We start from the raw sequence: 22,690 nt of genomic DNA, 5'->3' as shown, positions 1-22,690 counted from the left end.
ATTTGCTAGAGGTTCCATGTCGAAGCCTCCTGTTCCCTGGGATAAAGGGTGCTCTGGGGCTGCATGACACTCCTAAGCAAGTGCAGATTTCTACCTCAATGAGCTGTTCTGCTGCCAGCATTCCCCGCATACCCATCCCAGGGAGGCCCTCCTCCGTAAACTCCACATGAAAGAGAGCAGACTAAAAGCCTTAGAAAGTGCATCCAGCTTTTTGTTTCCTTTGTCATCAATACAGTGTGTTCTGGTGTCTCCAAGACAACCATGTCTAAAAGGCTGACTGCATCTTTCACTGCTGCTCTATAGCGAGCTTGCCGAGATCGACTGTGAGGGCCAACCTCTAGCCAGTTTTCATCCATGTGTTTTCCGGGTAGTGCCTAAGTACTTAATATGCTTGCTTTGGTTTCAGTTTTATTGCAAGAATTAAGCTTTGGTTTATCAGATACTGGTTTTAAAGATACCGTTTTGGGGTTGTTCCAGCTCATCTTCTGTTGAATAATTGTAACGAGCAGCTAGGATGTTCCCAGTAACGCCTGCAACAATGCTGGCTTTCTTTGCATTTTGGGTCCATTCTGCATCTGATAATAGATGCCTTCCTGCCACTGAATAGAGATGTACTGAGTCTTGTGTTCTGCCTGCTCTTTTGTTGCCCATGTGTGTCGCCTTCTTGAATGATTACTGGTTTCAAATTTAAGTTGAGAGAGTCAAAATAGTTAGTTCTATGATTTCTGTATAGTTGTCAGTTTGCAGATTTGCAAACCTGCAGACTTGGCAGGGAGGAGGTGAGTGATCATTCATGGTATGTGTTCTCTGAGCAACAGCATCACAATCCTTTCCCAGTGTTCAGCTGCCCCAGATCTGTGGCCTCTATGTCCCCTTCTGTGTAATGTACTTCTCTGCCACTTGCTTAGAGAAAACTGGTTAATGAAATACAGTTCCATGAGGTCAGGGGCTTTGGGAATTACCATTGTTCTGTTTCCTTACAGTTGTCTAGGAGAAGCTGGATCCAAGGCATGTTTCTTCCGGCTGAAGTGAAGAGTAGTTAAAGATAATGTAATTGTTTGTGGTTTATAGCCACCACAGTCAAGAGCACCACCCGATTCCTGCCATAGGCTTTGTCAAGGTAGTTAGCATGGATATGTCTAAGAGTTAAGCAAGTGTTACTATCCCTTTCCAGAATGTGTGAGACCCACATGCTTAGATAAAAGAAAAAGAAATAAAATTCTCTCATAGCAAATACCAGCCTGAGTAGTGGCAATTCTGTTTTCTCGGCAGCCTTAATATACTGTAAAAATATATATGAATAATGTACTGTACAAATACAGAGATAAATACCTAGGTAGATAACATTTATGTATGTTGGGAAATCTTTATATGAATGCATCATCTTTAATAGTGTTTGTTGTAGGCCATTCATTTACTTGTATGTCAGAATCCAGTATCTTAGAGATAAAACTGATTTCTGCAAGCACTGTATTTGTATACTTGAAAATGATAAGCAAAGACTTGCCTGTAGACAGTAAGAAAGGACTGTGTGGATAATACAGTATTGGTGGAGGTGTAGTCTGCAATGGAATGAATGAGAGCAAGCTGTGGTGCCTATGACCAGGGCCATATCTAATTTGGCAGACGCATTCTCCGTTGCCTGCGTGCAGTTGGTGAGACCAGTTATGTATTCCCTTAGCACTGTGTTTAGAAGCATTTCCTCTGTTTTTTTACCAGGGTCTCAGCAGAGCGGTCAAATTAAGGGGCAAGAGGATATACTAAAAAGGAGCAGGAGACTAGGACACTGTGCTTTGGCAGCCTTGATTCCCCCCCTTCCCCCCCCCCCCCCCCAACCCCTGTCCCCTTTTTCTGTCGTCAGAAATTTAGGAAAAGCCACAAGAGCAAATCCTCCATTTGGTAGTAAGATTCCAGACATCAGAAACTGTGTTGGAGCTCCTTTTTATTTCCCTAGGATGCAGTCTTGCAGTTCTCCTGCATACCAACCCCCTCAAATCAATACCAGTGTGTAGTACAGAGAGTTTTCTGGTATCTACTTGTTTCCCTTTAGCACTTTGCAAACACAGGGACTTTACTCTGGAAGAGCTGGTCTTTGGTTGTTGAGATTTTATTTATTTATTAAGTATCAATTTGAGATGCATGTTCAGGAAGGTTTTTTGTTCAACTTTCAAATGAAGTCACAAGTGAAGACCTCATGCATTTTTCTGTAGCAGGCTGTTCATTTTTTCCTTTCTTGCCTCATTTAAAGCAAAAATAAATAATACTGAGATGACTTTACTGCTTTCAATCTTTGAGATGGGGTTTTTTTGTTGTTTTGGTTTGTGGGGGTTTTTTTGGTTTTGGGGTTTTTTTGCAAAATAGCATGAAATTACATTTTCAGTAGACACTACCCAAGAGTACAGAAGAGTGGAGTAAATAATACCTAGAAATTGGAGAGGGTGGGAGGACACATGAATTTTTAAGGTTTTTTTTTGAGATTTAAATTTTATAAAGACTTGCAAGAACTTAAGTTTGATATGATTGGTCTTACTAAATTAACGGGCTATGGCTGGTTGGTTCAGGCTTTTCAGGTCTTGCTTAAATTCAGTAGATTCATATCGGTTAATAATGTGGCCACCATCCTTTAGTTGTACAGTTGCACCATAAATCATTTGTTTCATGTGTGTGTAATGTTTCCAGTAAATTGACTGATGTGGGCATCAAGTTACATAATAATGAAGATCTTGTATAATTAGTTTTAATATACTGTGCTATCACAATAACCTGTAAGACAACGCACTTTTCTCTACTGTTCTGAGTTGCATTTAATAATCACAGTTTATAATCTGTTAAATTTTTAATCATTTCATGATTTAATCATTTTATGAAATCAGTGTTTCATGTTAAATGTTTTCATTTGAAAGGTGAATTGTTTCTCTGTAAATGGATCAGTATTAGCTCAAGTCACCTTCTTCTATGAATGTAATACTTTGCAGTTGACTTCAGTTTTAGGAGTTTGGACAAAAATTTCACTTTTTCCTTGATAAAGGTTAGGGGGAAGGAAAACTGATTGTTCCAGGTTAGTACAAAATTATTCCCCATTGTCACCAGCTGTGTTATAATTTCTTATTTAACATGTACTAGTGGTAAAGCATAAACTACACAGTGGCCCATAAATAAACTTTACAAATCCATGCTTCTATTTTTATAATCAGTAATGACTGCTAGTGGGCTCCGTCACTTAACGTCTGCCTAGCTGTAAAATAAATTATTTTTCAGCCATATATTGCTTCCTTCAACTTGCCATGCACATCTTCAGCCTGAGAGACATTTTTCTCATGAGGAGTCTCTGTGGCATTGTGGTTTGCTATGAAGGCCAGAGCAGATTCTTGCTCCCATTGTAAACCTTTGCAGAAACAGTTTGCTAAATACTGAGTTTTGGAGGGATTTGTTTGCCTGCTTTCTGTTTGCTTTTGAACTGGGTGGCTTAGCACTCTTCCTGGCCACGTTATATAGAATAACTGGGGAGGGAGGAGAGAGAGAAAAAAATAAGTGTGCCACACATAGCATAGAAGTTGGCAGACTTGATAAACAGACCTAGGACTCTGCCAATTTCCCTAGACACCAGTCAAGTACAAATGCTTTTGTAACTCTCACTGCCCAAGGCAAGCTGGAAAGATTTGCCACCCCTTGTAGTCAAAAGCCACTTGCACAGTAAACAACATAGTCACTAAACAATTTGCTGCCCTTAATATTTTGCTGACCTCCATGACCCCTTGTCCCGCCTGTACCGCACAGCTGTGCCTGCAGTGGTGTCGCTGGAAAACTCAGTATTTGGGTGGGTCCTGAGCTCTGTGTTTGTGGGTCAGAGCACAAATTCCCCATCTGAGCAGAGACTGAGATGGCTGGTCTTGCCTAGAAAGACAGAGGTTTGTGGTAATTGTAGGAGGAGCAGAAACTGCTTGTGTGTAGGCTCAGATGGTGCTTTCCCTGTGCAGTGTAAAACCGCCCAGCTCAGCTGTGGCACCAGTAGCAGTGGATCCTCCTCACCTCTTACCTCTCCACCTCCATCTGCAGGGAAACTCCTCCTGTTTGGCCAGGGAGTGATGTTCCTTGGGGTTATCCAGTAAAGGAGCATTAGTAGGGCTGGGCATAGGCTCATTCCCTGCCTCCTTTACTGGACAGTTTTGTTTACCTTAGATCATGTTTTATGGTAGCTGTATTTAAAGCCCTTAAAATGTTTGGGTGTTGTTTTTATTAGACTTTATTATCCATGGTAAGAAAAGGAAATAGTCAAGCCATTACTATATGGGCATGATATTAATGAGCAGATGGAAAATGCAGACTTGCTATTGGCCCATAAATTTGGTAAAGTACTATATCAGGAAACCTAAATGCACCTTTTAAAAACTTGGTAAATTTAATTTTGGGAAACGGTAATAATTTACAACACAGCATTAAGCAGTATCAAAACCCTGTTTAGTTCTGATAAGCCAGTTCTCTGATTCAAAGTTAAATACATTTGTTGGCCAGGCCTTCTAAATGTGTTTCAGGCTCAGATGAAAAAAGTAAAGGACAAAGCCACTTTTTTTACAGTAATAAAAATATTCTCAAATCTCAGCTTTTTGCAGCTGATGACCACAGTGAATAAAAGTATTAAATATTAGCAAATATTAAAAAAATAAAAAAGTGCTACATGACTGAGAAGACATTCTAAGGAAAAGTTGCATCCTTTCCACTTTCATCTAGAGAAATTAGATAGTTTTTTTGATCTTAAACATCTAGTTTCTTCAAGCCAATGAGAATCACAAGCTCACCTGTGCTTTTGACCTGATGAGGCTACAAAGAAAGAATGGCTCTCTTTGACAAGCTACGAAAGAGAGGAAACATTGACACAAATCATACTCACTTACTTTTTTCTAAATAAACAAAGATTTCTGGACATAGTTTTAAGTGGTGACAGATTTTCAGGACAGTGTTTTGAGAGTAGTGTTGTGTTGCCTCATTCATTTTTGTAATTACTTCAGTATGACTTCCAAATTTTTCTTTATAGACTTTTGTGCTGTTTTCTGATTCCTTTGTGGAAGTCTTCTGAACTTAGGCCTTGCCTGCTTTTATGAATTAATTTAAGAATTCTTTCTGATTATTTTGTAAATACAGCGTAAATTGTGTTTGCTCTTCATCCATCGTTAGATAACAGCATCTCTCGTTGGGATGGGCAGAATGCATTTGACATAATAATGGAAAGAAGTGATGCATCATGTGTTGTTATCCCCTAAAATACTGTGAGTTAAGCTTTCTCAGGTGAGGGAGATGCTTTTGCTTAAGATAGTGCTGTTTGTCTTGGCTCTGCCACCCTGTGTCAAGATTTTGTGAAGACCATTGGGTCTGCTACCTTCAGAGACTTTTATTCTCTTTCCATCTTTACCATTTGGGAGAATGATAGAATGAGCACCTATGTAGCAATTGTACTGCCCTGAAAAACATGGACAGATTTTATGGCAAACACCTCTTGCAGACATGCAGTTGAAAAATGTGAAGGCAGAGAATTGGGTTGTGTCATGTGTGAGAAAGCAGGCTAAGAAAAGACATGGTGGATTCAAGCAGTATTAAGGATATTAATTAATACCAAAACAAGTTAATATTGCAATACTTGGCAAAAGTGCAGAAATCTGTTGGATCTGGAGGTAAACTACTGTAAAAACAGTTATGTAGTGGTACATGAGACAGTTGAAGGTGATTTCTAAACATATTGAATGCACTTACTGACTTTTATCCTGGGGGCTTGTTGAGAGTAGCACTGATAAATCACAGTTCGGTGACCAAAATTTCAGATGTCTCAAGTTACTCTGTTACCTTGGTCCTCAAAGAAAAATTTGAACTGTGTATTGGAGACATCCAGCAATAAAGGAGTTAAGGAAAAACCATGTAGATTGGTTATACCATTTGTTTTGAAAATCTGTAAGTTTATGACTATAATGTACAAAATGCCGACAGATGCACATTAAAAGTGACATCTCTGCATTTATAAAACAAAAAAATCCATACTGTAGTGAACTTCATAAATTTTTAACTTCTAATAAGGAACAACAGCCGTGTTGTGTGCTTGTGAGCCAAAAACCTTGTTAATTTTACCCAAATGCCTTTCTCCATACCCAGGGTACCATACGTATTTCATTTGTGGGATCATGTGTATGTTCCTTGGTAATTTTTCTCGTTTATGACACTACTAAGCATGAATCTGTTAAGACCTTCACATGAATGTTATTATTTTATGGCATCATAGTATGTTGCCTTTTGTAACATCCTTAAGTTATGCACACAGTATCACAAGTATTATTGAAAAATGGACAGGACCTCAAAATGAAGTTCAATTTTCAATGGCTCTTTGCTTTCCCTTGGCAGCATATCAAAGCAAAGTAATAACATCTCAGTGCCAGTATTTTAAAATGTAGCTCAGATGTTTATTGTAAGGTCAGATCTGTTCAGTTTCACTTGCTGCTTGTTCCTGCTGAGGGAGAGGCTGCTTTTAGTTTGCAGAAATGCCTTTCTCATGGAAAGGTGAGCTTTAGATACCACAATTGGTATTTTGAGCCGTGAGAGGCAAATCAAAATAAAACATCACTCATTTACTGTAGGCATTGTCTAACTTAATAGGAGTTGTTCTGGACTCCCAAGTGCTCAGCTGAGATGGCAGATCAAATTGATTATATTGCTTGCTAACCTGTCTGATTACCTCATCAAAGTGTTACACCAGCCATGTAGACTCTCTCCACTGGGCAGGAAGGTCTGCAGTACAGGGACTGTGAGCAACCTGTCCAAACAAAGTTGAAGATGTCATGCTACATGTTCTGGATCGTGCCTTTTGGTCAACTACTGAGCCTGTGTTTGCAGGCTCGCAGGCTGTGTTCCTTGGGAGCCTCCTCCAGAGGGCAACTGAATTCCTCACCTTTCCTATAAAATGGGGTAGGGTGCTGTGAATATAGATCTGTCTTCAGTTACAATGTGCACATCTTAATACAAAGTGCAAAGTAGTAGAGAATACCTGCACTGAAATTACTTGAAATTAATAGGAAGTATTTACCTTTGGGGGCTTTTTTTATTATTTTCAGGGCATGCATGTATGAGGGGACAGTTTGCTTTGTAGCTTTTTAGTGTTGGATTAGTTTGCATTTTTTGGGGTGGGTTTTTGTTTTGCTGGGTTTTTTCTTGCTTTGTTTGGTGTAGTTTTCTTTGTTTGTTATTTTTTTATTAAACTTCCTAGAACACAGCCCTAAACCCTAGTGAAATAGATCCTAGACATCACTGCAGAGACTCCAGTCCTTGCCTATGGATGCAGACTGGCCACATCTGCATGCAGTGAGTTCCCTCAGAGAGAGGTGAGAGGAGAGAGCAGTGAGCAGTTTTTATCTGCTACTGAAGAATGTCAGACTCCCAGCATCTGATGACAGGTTGCTATTTCATGCTCTGCAGTTTTGTTTCAACAGACACTCAGAATGCTGTTTCACTGAATGACTTTGTCTTCTCTCTGTTGGTGACACTATTGCATTTATGGACCAAGAGCATTTTCAGATGCGTACAAAGACACATCTAGAGTACAGCATTAGAGAGGAGCTGTGCATCATGCACCAAGAAAGGAAAGAATTTTGCCATGAGTAACTTTAACAATCTTTTAGATAGATCATGAATCTGCTTCTATTAGCCATCAAAGTACAGCATTTCAGTGATCTTTGCACAAGATGTTCATGGTAATGCTTATCCTAAGGAAAAATACCTCTGGATGAGCAGTCATTACTGTCGGACACACTGGATAGTATTTTCTGAAGTATATAGCAAGTGTAGCATGGCTTTCTTCATTCCCTTTGCAAACTGGCATTGTTTTTGGGAAGAGGAAGTGAAAGGAGATGTTTGTTCTTGTGTGTGAATGCCACAGGTGTCTTTTTGAGGAATTCAAACATCTGAGGAAAATGGAGAGGGATACAGATGGCAGTTGAAATAGCCATTGAAATGTTAAAATGCTTATTACAATGGAGCTTTTCCACTCAGATTCCTTTTGGAAATGAATATTTAGTATTCTGGTAAGCAAAGCAAAGAGTGCCTTTCTGTTGGAATAATGCAGTACTTGGGTTTCTAAAGGAAAATGTAGTTTCATTTTTGTGATGCATTGATTCTTCAAGTTACCGCTGAGTGTTTCCATTGTTCAGGTATTTGAATCATGTTTGATTTATCTAAATGTTAGAAGTTACTACAGTTTCTGTCTGGTACCTAGGACTCCTAGTCAAGGATCAGTCCCGTTATACTGATTGCTGTAGAAATAATCCCCAGACACTTGGGATGCAGTCTGGGCATTTGGAGGGTGTTGCTGTGTAATCTTTACTAAGAAACTTAGAATGTTGTGACTAATAATTGAAAAATCAAGACTGCATAGAGTGCAATAGCTCAGTGCTTCTCAGCAAAATAGTCTTGACTCAGACAGTAATAGGTTAATTGCCACATCCAGAAATGAATCCTAATGATTCCCTCTAGGAGCCATTATTACATGTGGGGTTTTCATTGAGATATTTATAACTGTAATCTTTGGTCTCAAAGCTCATGTAACTGTTCAATCCAGCAAAGGGGTTCAGAAAGGTAATACCCTGCTCTCATCCTTAGGCTTTGCTAAAAGTAGAATTTTCAGTTCTAGTTCAATCAGTCAAGCCCCTGCTATTTTCAGGCATTATTCCAATCTAACACAATTTGAATGTCAAATGTCTCGTGTTTTGTGCTCACAAGGCCACCAGGAAAGTCTAGACATTAAAAAAAAAAAAAAAGCTGCATTTATCATAGGAAGAGTATCTTCAAATATATCAGAAGATCTGTTCTTTTTCTTCTCTGTTCTTCTGTGACTAGACTGAATCACGATTGTAAAACAAGAGTCTGCTCAGCCAGGTCTGTCTCTTCTGTTTCCACCTGGAATAAATGCCATAAATTTGCACAGCATTGCTCTGGCATAGAATCCTGTAGTATGTCTTAATTTTGCAGTGGCTGTACTGAAAGTTCCCTCTTGAATGAAGTCTGTCTGTATTTCCCTCATTTGTCTGCAAATTGTATCCAAGGACTTATTTTCTTTTTCCTCTTCCTATATTAATCCTGGTACCATGTTGTGCTGCTGTCACGCTTGTCTGCGTTTTGCGAAGAAAATGTTTTTTTTTTTATCAGTGTTTTTTTCCTGGTGTAACGCCTCTTTTATTTCTGTCAATTCTATTACTGTCAATTTGAATTTAAGGGGATTATTTGAGCCTCGTAATTTTGTAATCCCTAGACAAGATATTCAAAGAACGGTAAACGTTCTTGAAGGAAAGTAGTGTCACTTAAATTTTGACTTACACTGTGTCAGCTGTACACAAGTAACCTCATGTTGGTCATTTTAATGAGTTTGTGCTCTATGGTGCAGTCAAACATGAAGCAACAGTACTACTTCTGCTTGCAGCCAGTGTTTGTCTAATTTACCTAGTCAAGTAGGGCTTACATGAAATAAAATAGTAGTTTGAAAAGACTCAAGTCTGAGGTCCCAACTCTGTAGTGTAGATACAAAAAGACCAAGTTTCTCTTCCTCTTTTGTTTTTCCTTTTCTACTGTTGATACTTGGTGACCTAGCACGGATGGGCGGTTTTCATCTTGTTGAGAATATGGTTTAGGTAGTCAACCAAGAATATAAAAATAATTAATGATGATTTGTGAGTGTTCACTGAGTGCCAGTCACTAGAAAGTATTCCAGCACTGTATTTTTTTTTTCTGATCATTATGCTTATTTTAGCTCGTGAGGAAAAATACGTAGTATATGCACTAATTACTCTTTGCTCCCATGTGTGGACTGATGACAACATTAAGGTTTCCCTGTGATGTTGCAGTGTTTTAGGTGAGCTTCCATGGTGAGCAGTGTCAAGTAATTTCCTATATATTTCTAATTCAAACTAATTCTAGTACTAGTGATTCTTCATTTATTTTTAAGGTATCTGCAGAGGTATATTGGATTGAGGGGGAATGTGAGGCATATTGAGAGAGATGCTGTAACAGGCTTCTATGAACAACCCAAATATTAAGCTTCAAATATGTGAAATCAGGCATTTTCCTGATAGTTCTCTTGATATTTCCCCCTCTTTAATGATAATCAGTTAATTAGCTTGTCACCCTTGCTGTTTTAAATGTTGAAAGTGATACACAGAGGGAGTGAATACCCATTTTGGGGTTACTTTCACTCACAGGTACTCCCTCATAATGGGATAGACATCCAACTTTTTGAGTCCTCTGCTTTGTTATGGGCAGCACTACTGTGGCCTAGCTGTGAAATACTCTGTACTAGCCTGCACCAGTCACCAAGAGCTTTTTCTGATTTTTAAGGTCAGATATCTCTGTTTAAGAATAATAATGATGAAAGCCTGAGGTCTGACTAGATACTATTAAGCTGCCATGCCAACTAATTTTCTGCCTGAGGCCTACTGGACACGATCCAGTGATAGTATAATCCTGGGATTTATGATTTTTATTGCTATCTAACCACATCAGTGTAAATACTGCTGGGCTGTCTCTGCTGTCTCTTTCACCCCCTTTGGCAACTGGCAGGTTTCTTGCCCTTGTTTAATACAAAAGTACAGTGTTCAAGCAGGGTATTTTTTCACTGTTGTCCATTTGCTAAGGAAATGAGCATCCCTGTGTAACAGGGTGGTTCTAGTTTGAGATCAGCTGTGCCTACTGTTTGCTGTGGGGGTGCTGGTGCAGTTGTGTCCATATCCAACTCCATTGGCTGGAAGGTCCTCCAGGTTCCCCCCAGAGGATAACTGTGTTCATCTTGTAGGAAGTAAGTGGCACACAGAGCTGCCACAGTAACTAGAGTATGACTAAGGACCTTTTAAAAGTCATAAAGAATAGTTGCAGCTTTGGAAAATTAGACCGTAGCATGCCCAGAGGAATGACATGTGGGAGAGTGACAAAAGCCACCAGTGTTGGGCAGACCAGACAGAGGAAGGAAGGAAGCAGATGAAAATCTGTCGTGGTGTTTGAGGAAGGTCGCTGCATTCAAATGTGTGCTGGTTTGTGAAGCTGAAAGGGAAGTTTAGGGAGAGCTGTCCCTTTCCCCTTGAAGCATCCATAGCCACATGGGAGGGACTGCAAAATGTGATCTCAAGAAACAGGTGGTATCCTGGGGTATGCAGCAGAATACAAAACATTAAATGTTCCTGCATTTTTCAAGACTTTTTTTTTTTAATGGGAGGCAGGATTGTTCAGAGGATCACTGCCATTTTGTCAGTGTTGGGAATTTTTGTTTGATGCAATGCAATGCAAATAAAACACTCAGTTCTGCCTGAGCAATCCTGTAATTTAATGAGAAAAATCCCTAATTTTATTTTATTGTATTTCTTTTTATGGTAAGAAGCGACACACTGCCTAAAAGTGATATATGCTTCTCTCCTATGTTCTGTTGTTGTTCCTAAACCCCTTTTAGTGTGCAGGCTTAAGCCACTGTTTAAAGCTGCTGACCAGTTGAATCTGTAAAACAGATCATCAGCTCATTTGAAAGTATGCACCCATTTGATATTTCAGCAAGTTCTGGCTTTTTACAGAAACTCTAGGAGTGTGGATATTTATTTATTTAATTAATTTGTTTATTTTTGTAAAGACAGCCCTCCAATGATCTTTCTGCCTAGGTGTGCTCCAAGCCTAAGCTGCAGCCTGAAATTAGCAATGCTTTGACACCTCAGCACCTCTGTCAGGAGAACAGTTGAAAGAGGGGACAGGAAAAATGGGAGCATCAGGGAATAAAGTAAGTTTAAAGAAACTAGAAAACAGAACACCTGGAGAGGCGGGGAGAAGGAACAATAAAGAAGAAAGAGAGAAGAGCAAGGAAAAAATCTTGAAACCTGAAGCCTAAAAGGACTTCAGGCCAAGAACAGTTAGCAAAGAGAACATATAAAAGCATCTATTCTCTGTTCTCACTTTCCTCATTGCTCGTGAGGGAAAAGAAAAAAAAAAAAGAGTAATTTTTTTTGGCATTTTCTAAAGATAGACTAAAAGGCAAAGCTGCTTATCTAGTTTTTACTAGATGTTTAAGTCATTATTGTAGCACAAAAACTGCCCTTTAATTGCTGCACTGTAATTGTAGGTATTTATTTCTTACACTGCTTAAGGTCACATAAAAATGAATAGAGGTAAAAATAGGTTTGTGTTAAGTGCCTCAGTTTTGCAACTGTTTTCTGCTAGCTATCTGCAGAGACAGTACTTTCCCTTTAGTCTCCTGGTTTGTCTGTTCAGTAGATACATTTTTTAATTACCAAATTGGATTTTAGCAGGTGTAGTCAGTTGATGCATTATGGGTATAAGAGATTAGTGTTTAATCCTTCTTTTTATTACTGTGTGGAATGGTATACTTGGGAAAGTATTAAAGGTGCATTGCATACTCCAGAGTACAGAAATGACATTTATTACTGAGTTTTCTTTCAGCTAGCATCATTTAGGAAAAAAGCTGGTGCGGAACTCTGCAGGGGCTTATAGGCTCATCTGTAGTGAAACTGCCTCAAACAATACAGAGTGGAGGAAAATGGAAAGAAACCTTTTTGTGTTTTAAAACAAAAGCAGTTGTCGAAATATAAGTACTTTCCCTCTTGAAGATGATTATTCTCTCTTTGTACATTTTATTTTTTTTTAAATAAAGACAAAAGGGGTGTGAAAGCACAGATCTTTGTGCCAGTGAGTGGTAGAGGCAAGGACTGAAAAGGGTCAGTGAATCAGATATAATTTGGACTCTGTTTGAGATACCAGTCCTGTGTTTTGCTGATGGCTGGTATTCCCGTACTGAAAAGCTGCAGAGGCATTTCTATCGAATAGAAAGAACATTATCCCCATTTTCATTCTGGCATGCCTGTTACGACTTTGTTCTGTAAACAAAGAGGATTATGGGAACTGGAAACTAGATGGCATTTTATTAAAGAACTGTGTGAGTCTTTCCCTGCGAATGCAAGAATTAGGCAGTCTGGTGATAGCTACCTGTGAAAGAAAATACTTTAAAAATAGACCTTAATGTTTGAATTACTAGGGTTCATGAGGAGGCATTCCTGTAACGTAGGAAGCAGCTTTAATATTTCCCAATTGTACCCTGCAACAAAATACTTTAAAAGAAAAAAAATTCACAGTAATTGTACGAATTAAGAATGAAAAAAATTACGTTGCAGAAATAGGGAGAAGGCAGGTTCGTGTCCGGTGTCCTTCTGTCATGTAGACTGCCAGATTGCTTTGAAAGTGTGTTGTTTTAGGAAATGTATGTATTTATCTATCTAGAAGTAGCAGTCTCGGGGGTGGGGCAGGAGAGAGAATTACATTGAATCATAGTTGTAGTAACCAGTACAAATTATTTTTACCAGCATAATGTACAACTTTTATAAAAACTTAGCACTTCTGTGCAGTAGACTACTTACTTAGCATCCTAATTCCCCAGAGTAAAGTCCTATATTAGTACTAGATTTTACCTAATGCCTGCTGCAGATCACTCAAACTGCTTTCAATTAATGAAAAATGTGTACAGTATGAATTAAACCTAACTCTTGCAACTCTCTTTTCCTTTTAATTATTGTTTTCCTAACTGAATAGACAATTAAGCAAACAGTTGAGCATGGAAATGTGGGAGGTTAAGCTGCTATTAGTCAGATCATGAAACACCTAAAGTTGGTAAATAGCTTGAATACGTCCTCGGTTTTACCTCAGTTGAAACCTTCTGATGTGACGTTTCTTCATTGCTTGAGAGCCTCATAACCAGGCTTACCCATGGAAGCAGGTTGCAAAGATGGTGAAGACAAGTGCAAATAGGAATTAGTAGCAAATGGCCATATTTGGCCCTTAGTAAGTGGCAAAACTCCAGTTGGGCTTGCGTGACCTGCTGAAGCAGCCCTCTACTAGGAGTGGGCTGGGGTGGCAGAACACAGTGCTCAGCACAAGGCACAGGTTTTTTTTCAAAAGCAATTATCGAATTAGCAGGCTTTGGTAAGTAGCTGTCTTTTGACAGCCAGCTTTCTTTCCAAGTGTCACAGGTTGGTTACTCCAACAAGGCTCAGAATTAGTAGCGCTTTGAGATTTTTGGATGGTCTGGAGTATGGGATAAACTGCAGGTTTATAAATGTATTTACATTTATAAATGTAAAAGCAGAGAAGAAAAAGGGATTAGAAAAAAGACCAGAAGAACCTTTTAGAAACAATGCTGGTGTATGGAAATATCTCTAAAGGATATAATGACAAATTGAATTCCAATACAGGTAGGGAAAAGCCATTGCCTAAAATAACCTGATCATATTTATTTTGACTCAGTAATTTCCATAGCTAATTTTCTCAGTTTACAGGTGCAAACAATATTTTTCTGGCTGGTGTGGACAACCCATGTATCAGAAAATCAAATATTAAATAATATTTAATAATACTTAAAGCTGGTTTCAGGAAGTTCTAAAATCAGACCAAATTTAAAGGCACTGATGGGAAAGGCAATTTAGGACGTACTTTAGTTATTTGTGATTATAACAGTTCACCAGGATGTCAAAAACCCCGTTCTTTTCAAGGTCGTCTATAATTATAGTAAAGGATGTCTCATGGGCATTACACATGCCACTCCAACAAGCCATGAACTGAAATATGAGCATGTGCACCATGTCAGTAGGACTAACAGATCATCTTACAGATACAGAAGTAACCAGTATGAATAAATTACTAATTTATAAAGTGGTGGGGGGGCAGGGGGGGCAAGCATTATATGGTGTTTCTTGTGTAGTTTTCTCCTGCTTCTCTCTCTGAGAAGACTTGTTAAATACAGTGTTCTTGGAGAGTGTTCAGATATTAAGTATGCAGATAGCTAGACAGTTCAAGCAGAGTGTTTCCATATAGTTTCTCGTTCTGTCAAAGGTAAAAGTGGTATCTAGTAGGTAGTTGTACCTAAGCAACTTTCGTATTCTGTTTATTTTGTCTGCTGCAAAACGATGCCAAGTGGATTAAATAGCCATAGGTTTTCTGTTTTATGATGCACACTCTTAACTGTGTTGCTGAAGTATATGTGTTGTTAGCACTTGGCATTTGTTACAATTTCCATAATGTCTGCTAAGTGAGCCTTTGCTTTGAGGTTGATGCTTAGGCATTGAGAAGAGCATTTGAGAGGAGTAGCATTCCAGCAAATTTACTGAAGGAAGCACACTAGTTTGCTTGTATGCATGTGGGTGTTACCTAGAAGTGACTTGAATATTTTCTAAGTGCAAAAAATACAGGTTGCAGACTCAGTCTCACGATCAAAACGATTAATGAAAATTCTGTATGAATATTCTATATTGCACATGAATATAGTATGTTCATTAAAAATTGATGTAAATAATATAGCCCATTGTATCATTTTTTACTCAGTCCTTGTTTGGATCAAGTAATTTTGATAATATTTGCCTAAGACAAAAAGAGCAGAAGCAGGTTGCCAAAGAGTGCAAGCCAACATGAGTAGCTGAAAAAAGTGTTTTATTGTCTGAGAAATGGTTCTAGGTAATTGAAGATTACTAGTAAGGTACATGAGGTTGGACATGTATTTTAGAGATAGTATGAATCATTCATCTCATTAGACCTGAGCATTGAGTGGTGGTGATCTCTAGTGCAGTTTAAATGAATTTGCATGTCTAGTTCTTAACGTTTTGTACACTACATGTGTATGCATATGTTGTAATTACTTCCATGAGAGAGTGTTAAACTGAAAGCATCCTTTGCTACCATGGAGCTGTAGATTTTCATTTTACAGTGTTGTAGTCTCAGAGGTCCTCTTTTATTCTTTATTTAATAGAATATACTTGCATTGGTTTTAGGAGAAGAAAAGACTCAAATTAGGGTATTAATGATCTTCTGTCTTAGGGTGTAATATTTAATAGTAATCATATGCTAGTACTAAGTACAATTTTTCTTCTGTTTAAAGACCCTACTTTTGTAAATCCTTGTGTGCAAGCCTTGTTTTGAGCCTGTGAACTAAGTGCATTTACTCCCATGTTGCATATTAATACTTTGATAGAACCAAAGGTATTCTCTTTAAAACTGAAACAGTTATATTTGAGTTTGACTGACTTACTTCCCGGGGCTTTCAAATAATACACTTCTGAAAAGCAGATACTTTCAGAAGATGCACAAGAAACTCAGAAATACTTAAAAATCCATGTGTTATTTTTACAGATTATGATACTGTTATCCAGTCATTTATGCAGAGTGTTATTAAAAAGCAGTAAAATCAGATACTTGATTACTCTTTCTATTGCATATAAAGTGACTAAGATTCTGCAGAGAGGTTATATCTAGTTAACCTTTTCTTTAAGTGGAAAAAAAGTCTGTGATTGATCTGTCAGCATAAAGTGACTTGGGGAAAGCATGCCTCCCTTTCCTGTGGTTTTTAGAAAAGAACATGGTTGCATAAGCAGTCATTATTCAAAGTAAAAAAAATATTTCCTGTAGCATTTTTGCAAATAAAAAATCTTTGCCTAAAAACCTACTGTCAGAAATCACTCTGTTCATACTAGTTGAACACTGAAAAATGAAGCAAAGTGATCTAAATTGAATTTACAGGACTGATAACCATGTGTTTGGGGGGAGAGTAGCTCCTGCACAACCTGTACTCTGTCAAGGGAATTTAATTATAGTTGGTTATACTTGACTATAATTCGTTAATGTGTGCTCCTTGCAAAGGGAGAATAATTCTCACATTGACAATTTTATATGTTTTTACCAGGATACTGTCAGAGGAAGGGATTTTCATTGAATTTCATAATACACGGTTGCCTGGAGGAAGAATATCAATGAAGTGGCTAGCAAGGTGGTTTTTTTTTTTTTGCTTTATTTTTGTGCTGCTGGAGTCTGTATGTAAGGAGATGGGGGTAAAGAAGTCTTCTTTATGAATTTGAATATCTAAAATATGAATGTATTCTGTTACTGTGCAATAGTTAGGAAATAATTTTTTATAAAATATTACTGTGATATCTTAGTCTTTTGGAGCATAATGACAAATACTCATTTTAGCTTTCACCTTTTTGAAAAACAGTAATGATCAAAGTTTAGATTAATCTTCATTCTCTTTCCCACTCTTGCACTTTTCGGAAGTAAGTCTGAGAAGAGCCAGAGGTGGAGCTGGCTTTGCTCTTTGTTCTTTTGGTCAAGACACTCTTTTGAAAAGCAGACTTTGAGAGCAGTTGTAGTTGAGATGAGAGATTAGCAGAGACACAGAGCTATGGGTTATGTTTCTGGTGGTTTTTTGGGTTTTGACTTAGGTGAACTGTTTCTGAGAGTTTTGTTTGTGAGCAATGATGGCATTTCAAGGATGCCCATCTTCCTCCATGCTTGAAGTCTGGGTGGTCTGTGCCTCTGTAACCAGGTACAAGTAGCACTGTTTAATAGTCCAGTCATTTCGTTCTTATATCATTAAATGTAGTGACTTTTGAGTAAGCTCTTCTTAGACATCTTTTTATTTTTGTGCTGGGCAATACAGTCTACCCAGCTCTGAAGGTGGGCCAGTCAGAATTACAGAGTTAGAACTGTGGTAATTTCTACATACTGGAAGTTTTATATTCTTGGCTTAGAATCATACATTTTATCAGCCGGCCATTGCATTTCAGCATAATGTTGCAGTGAGCTGACTCGAACTGCAAGGCCCATGTTGAAAAAAGTGGGAGGTCAATGGGATGGTTAACATATGGGATCTGGACCTTCTGTCTGTCAGTTTTCTTCTCCCATGTGAACAGCAAACCAGAGGATCTGTCACCTTCTCCATATTCTGCAGACCTGTGGCGTGTAGATTATAGGGAAGGAAGTCATTGTACCTGATAAAGCAGGTAGGATGGACTTGAGGAGCAATAGGAGCAATAGGAATTGCCTAAGTACATGAAGACTTACGTAAGAGGCTGAGTATTTATTAGAATTTTAGAAAAGCACTCTCTGCTTATGAGGAAGACCAGAGGCAGCCTCCTCAAGGGGGTTCACAGGAGCAGCCCTGATGGTGAGGCTTCAGCCTTCTACCCAGGCAGATTTGTTCTTCCAGGGCACAGTGTTTTGTGGACATGCCATGCTCTTCTTCCCAAGGTGAGGCTGGCCTTTCACAGGAAAAGACGTTTGAACTCTGGGATCTGCCTGGAAAGAGCAGTATCCCTGCCCAATCCAGCAAGATTAAAGTTAAGAAGGTTGATGCTATATCATTTATTTAGAGTAGTGCTGTGCTTTGTCTCATTTTTGTATCTGATGGACCCTTTTAAATTACAGTCTTTCCTGTCAGGAGAGGGCAAATGGGGAATTCTAGATAACTGAGATAACTGAAAGGGTGCAATAAGGAAAGAAATTTAGTCTGACGTCGGAACATCAGCTTGGTCCTTGAAGTTCAAATACAAAAAAGTATGATTCTTCTTCCCAGTACCTTCCTGGAAACAGTGCATTGCAGAAGAAAGCATATGATGCATGACATTTCGTAGTGATTTTTCTTGAGAAGGACCTTTAGGTTTTGAAGCTAAATAGTTTGTGCATGGTTTAGCACAATATAAAAAGTCCAGTAACTGAAATGAAGCTTAAGGCCTCATTTCATCTTCATCTTCACTATGTGGATTTCAGCACCACCTTTGTAATGTTATTTTGCACTTCTATTGCCCATACAATCAAAATATTTCATAATGCTTTGGAAACATTAAAGAGCGATCATTGCTTATAAAAGCACACTTTGAGTTTTTTACTTTTTATTATTTGCAATAACCCAGAAGGTAAGTGGTGGTGAAAACAATTGGTAGAGAAGGCAGTAACCTGTTACCAGTTCTGTTTTGTTCACATCACATAATTATCTATACAATCGGTTTTACTGACTTCTTGTTCCAGTGTGTGTCTTTCAGACACGACAAAAAAGGAAGGAGGGAGGGAATTAAACAAGAACAGGTAATTCCTAAGTAGATAAAGGGATGTGTGTGGTACATAATGTAGCTTAAAAAAAAACAAACCAACAAAAAACCCCCAATCAAACAAGCACAAAAACCCAAACCAAAATAAAAACTCAAGGCCTTTAACTTAGGTGTTCTCTGTGAGGTACTTACCGCCTCCTCCATCTTGTCAGTGCAGTATGAAGAAACTCCCAGAGCTCATAAGTAATCTTCCTGAGATGACACAGCTGAATCACAGGCTGATGTGGGCACAGAATTTAATACTTTTAACGTATTTCTGAGTTTCTGCCTTATCCCCACTGGCAGAGAAGGTGCTGTAAGCACAGTTATGTTTGCAGTTGAGGTGTGTAATTAAATTTTTTGAGTGTTTTTAATGAATCGGCTTGACTGGATCTTTTCGAGGCTTGAGGTGCAAATTCCCACAGCCATTGACTGGCAACCAACTGAAATGTAGCATAGGACATGGAAGGAAATGGTTTGCTTGCTGGTGGTGTGGTGAATTTGTAGGAGGGAAGCTGTTCCTGTCTAGGGTTAAAATCTCTGTCTAGCAGTCCCCAGAATGTCATTGTTACACAGTGTGGACTGACCCCTGAAGTACAACTCTTAACTCATAATTGCGTGTGATAATAGCAGCAACAAGTTAAGTATCTCTGCTTTTGAGTTTGTTCTTAGTGCATTTTATGTCACAGTGAATTCAAGTAGGCCGCTTTTCCAATTTTTTTTGTTTGTCATTTTACATCTGTTTTACAGTGAGGTTTCGAAGCTGTGATGGAAACAAAAAAATACACTTTGGGAGCAGTGAGCCAGAAGATTTCAGAGTAGGTGAAGATGGTGTGGTCTATGCAGAGCGTAGCTTTCAACTTTCAGCAGAGCCCACAGAGTTTGTTGTGTCTGCTCAAGACAAGGAAACCCAGCAAGAATGGCAAATGAGAGTGAAGCTAACCCCTGAACCAGCCTTCACAGGGGCTTCAGAAAAGGTAAAACAACAGCTAAATGCAGCCTGTATAAATGTATCTCCACAAAGAGGCCTAAAAACAGGGGTTTAATTTTGCCTGTCATGCACCTCTCCATGAACGAGCTTATTAATGGACACCTAGTGCATGCAAAGCTGGAGCTTTAGAAGGAACTTCTGTAGTCTTTTGTTCTGTAGTTCTGCTAAGGTACGGAAAGACATGCCTGTTTAACTATATGGGATTCTTTATGTTTGAGCTTTCTGTTTGTATAGCTTGAGATTTATACCTGAATTTAAGTCTCATACAGCCATTTCTTTATTTTAAGTTGCTTGAAAGTATTATAGTATTTATTCAAGCGGTTAAATATAACCGCAAAAAGACCCAAATCTGTGATAGAATGCATAAGTCACATTTATTAGATGGGAGCTGTAGATTTACAGCAGTAAGTAGGAAAGCACTTCTGGCAGGGAATATTGGCTTTGTCTTGTCCCGTCATAATCAAATTGGAGATTGTAAATTATTCATGATTCCAGCACTACTTGGTAAGGAAGATAGTCTCCCTCTGCTGGAAGCTGCCATAGGATAAACCATGTACTGTAACAAAAATCAGACACAGCAATGTGCAATTAGCAATGTATTTACTTCAGAAAAGCGTATTAGGTTGTCTGCCTTTTTCTGTTATAGTACCTGTTGCCTGCTGTTTAGTGCCTTCTCCTTAGTGAAGGAGAAGTCCTTAGTTTACAGATAAAGAACAAAATTTATTCATAGATTAACATACCTGTAATAGGTGCACATTAAAGATTTAAGCATAATGTCAAAATAGGTAATGTGGTTATGCAAGACGTTTTTCCTGAGAACACACTGGAGACCACTGCTGTGTAATCCTCGGGTTTTTGTTTGCTTACTTGGTGATTGTGTTAAATCTGCTAAGGCATGTTTTTAACAATGGAAATACTGTCATTTTGTTCATGGAAGTGTAGTAAAAGAGCAGATGCTTAGATGTGCCGGAGCATGCCCTGTTTATTCCAAAGACACTATTCAGGTGTCCTTACCATCAACAGAGTGCAGAGTAGTAGAATCTCTGCCTTCAGCTGGGCATCTGTTCATACTCTGTGACACAGCTGATTAGATTTTAAAAAAATTCTTCTTCTAAAAGAGTTGGAAAATGTTTTTGTTGCCCTGTTTCCAACCTTAAACAAGCTAGCTGTGTGTGGTGTCATCCAAAGGATGAAATGACTGCAGATATAGAAAGGAATAGGAAGGGAATGTTGACACCCAGCAGAGATTAATGCCCAGTGTGTAAAGTGGGTCATCTACTGCATCCATCATGGCTGACATAGGTTTAAAATAATTACAGCATTAATTCTATGGGATTTAATAGGGTCATAAATATTTGAGACATTCCTTACCAGTATGTATTAAACTTCTCTTGGAACTCAAATTACATTATAGCACACCCAGATCTAAATTTAGTGTACAGTAGCACATTACCTGGACTGGAGCTCTGGCTAATGAGAAATACATAAAGGCATATACTATTAAATTCTGAAAAATATTAACTACTTCTCAGAAAGTGCAGAACAGTTTACACAGTAGTGCCATGTTATAAATGGTTTATAATTCCCTTTCTCCTCCTAGTTAAGTAAGGTAAAAAAGGGTTCTTACAATTTTGCAGTGCAGTTGTAAATGATATTGGTTATTTTCAAATTGCACTGGGAATGCAAATAAAACAGTTCGATGAACACAGAGGAAAAACAGCCTTTCAGTCAGTTCTGTAATTGTACCTGAGTTACTTTATAATGTCTCCTAGTAATGTTCCTACTAACATGTGCTTAATTTTATCTTGTACCTGGGAAAGGACCAAAGGAAAATTGAAGAAATCATATTTCCATGGCAACAATACAAGCACAGCAGCCCTCTGAAGAGGCAGAAGAGAGACTGGGTTATTCCTCCAATCAACCTACCAGAAAATTCCAAAGGACCTTTTCCTCAGGAATTAGTTAGGGTAAGGAAGCTAATAGAAGTGTGATTTCAGTGTCCCTCAGAGAGCTCTTGAAGGGATTTTGTGTAAATGATGTCTTGTTCATCGTCCAGACATTTATCAGAGTCTTTTGGGCTGGTTTCTTGTTACTGCCTCTGCATTGCATGCTGGGATGCATCTAATTTCCTGGGCTTTTAAGTTGTCTGTATGCTTCTGTACTGGTGGAAGATGACCTTGTTTTGGGTGGTAAGTGTGTTAAGGGGTATCTCTGCTGGTTCAGGAGTTCTCCAGTCTCCTGCACTGGAGTTCTCTGCCTGGAAATGGTGTGTGAGTGAGCAGGAAGCAGAGTGCACCAGGAGACCAAAGGAAATGGGATCTGATGGGGTGAGGACAGCAGCTGTTCCACAGGACTCTGGTGCCCAGAAGTGGCCATTGCAAGGAGCCAAGCACCTCTTCTGGGCTGGCTTCCAGCCATGGTACTGGCTGGTCATGATCAATTTGTTGGAACTTGGCAGAACATTAGCCCCAGTTGATAGGACACAGTTTCGCTCTGTTCTCTTCGATGCGTGTGCTGGTGATTCAGCTGCTCCTCACAGATACACTGCCCTTCAGTTGTTTCCTTGGAAGATGAAACAAGTTCAGTCCAAGCAAAAGTGGTGAGTTTCTCAAGAGCTGGCCTGTAGTGGAAGAGAGTCTGTGGCTTTGGGCTGGAAAGGTATAGAGAGAAGGGGAAAAACACAAACTAGACTTTTATGTGTAATTTTATTATAGTATATATTTTCTCTAAGATCTAAACAATTCTGCTTAAGTTAAAAGTTCTTACTTGTTTTTGTTTAACACAA

General features: G+C 38.7%; 1 protein-coding gene across 1 annotated transcript in view; it reads left to right on the top strand.

Annotated features, from left to right (window-relative positions):
- CDH2 (cadherin 2) overlaps nucleotides 1–22,690 on the top strand; it is a 116,974-nt gene that overhangs the window by 58,139 nt on the left and 36,145 nt on the right. Inside the window, exons 3-4 of the mRNA XM_069004659.1 lie at nucleotides 19,665–19,891; nucleotides 21,726–21,872. Of these exons, the coding sequence (XP_068860760.1) occupies nucleotides 19,665–19,891; nucleotides 21,726–21,872 (374 nt within the window). The remainder of the gene's footprint in view (nucleotides 1–19,664; nucleotides 19,892–21,725; nucleotides 21,873–22,690) is intronic.

This window comes from Aphelocoma coerulescens, chromosome 2 (assembly GCF_041296385.1).
Source record: "Aphelocoma coerulescens isolate FSJ_1873_10779 chromosome 2, UR_Acoe_1.0, whole genome shotgun sequence".
NCBI lineage: Eukaryota > Metazoa > Chordata > Aves > Passeriformes > Corvidae > Aphelocoma > Aphelocoma coerulescens.
This window is presented reverse-complemented; position numbering and strand designations above follow the sequence as displayed.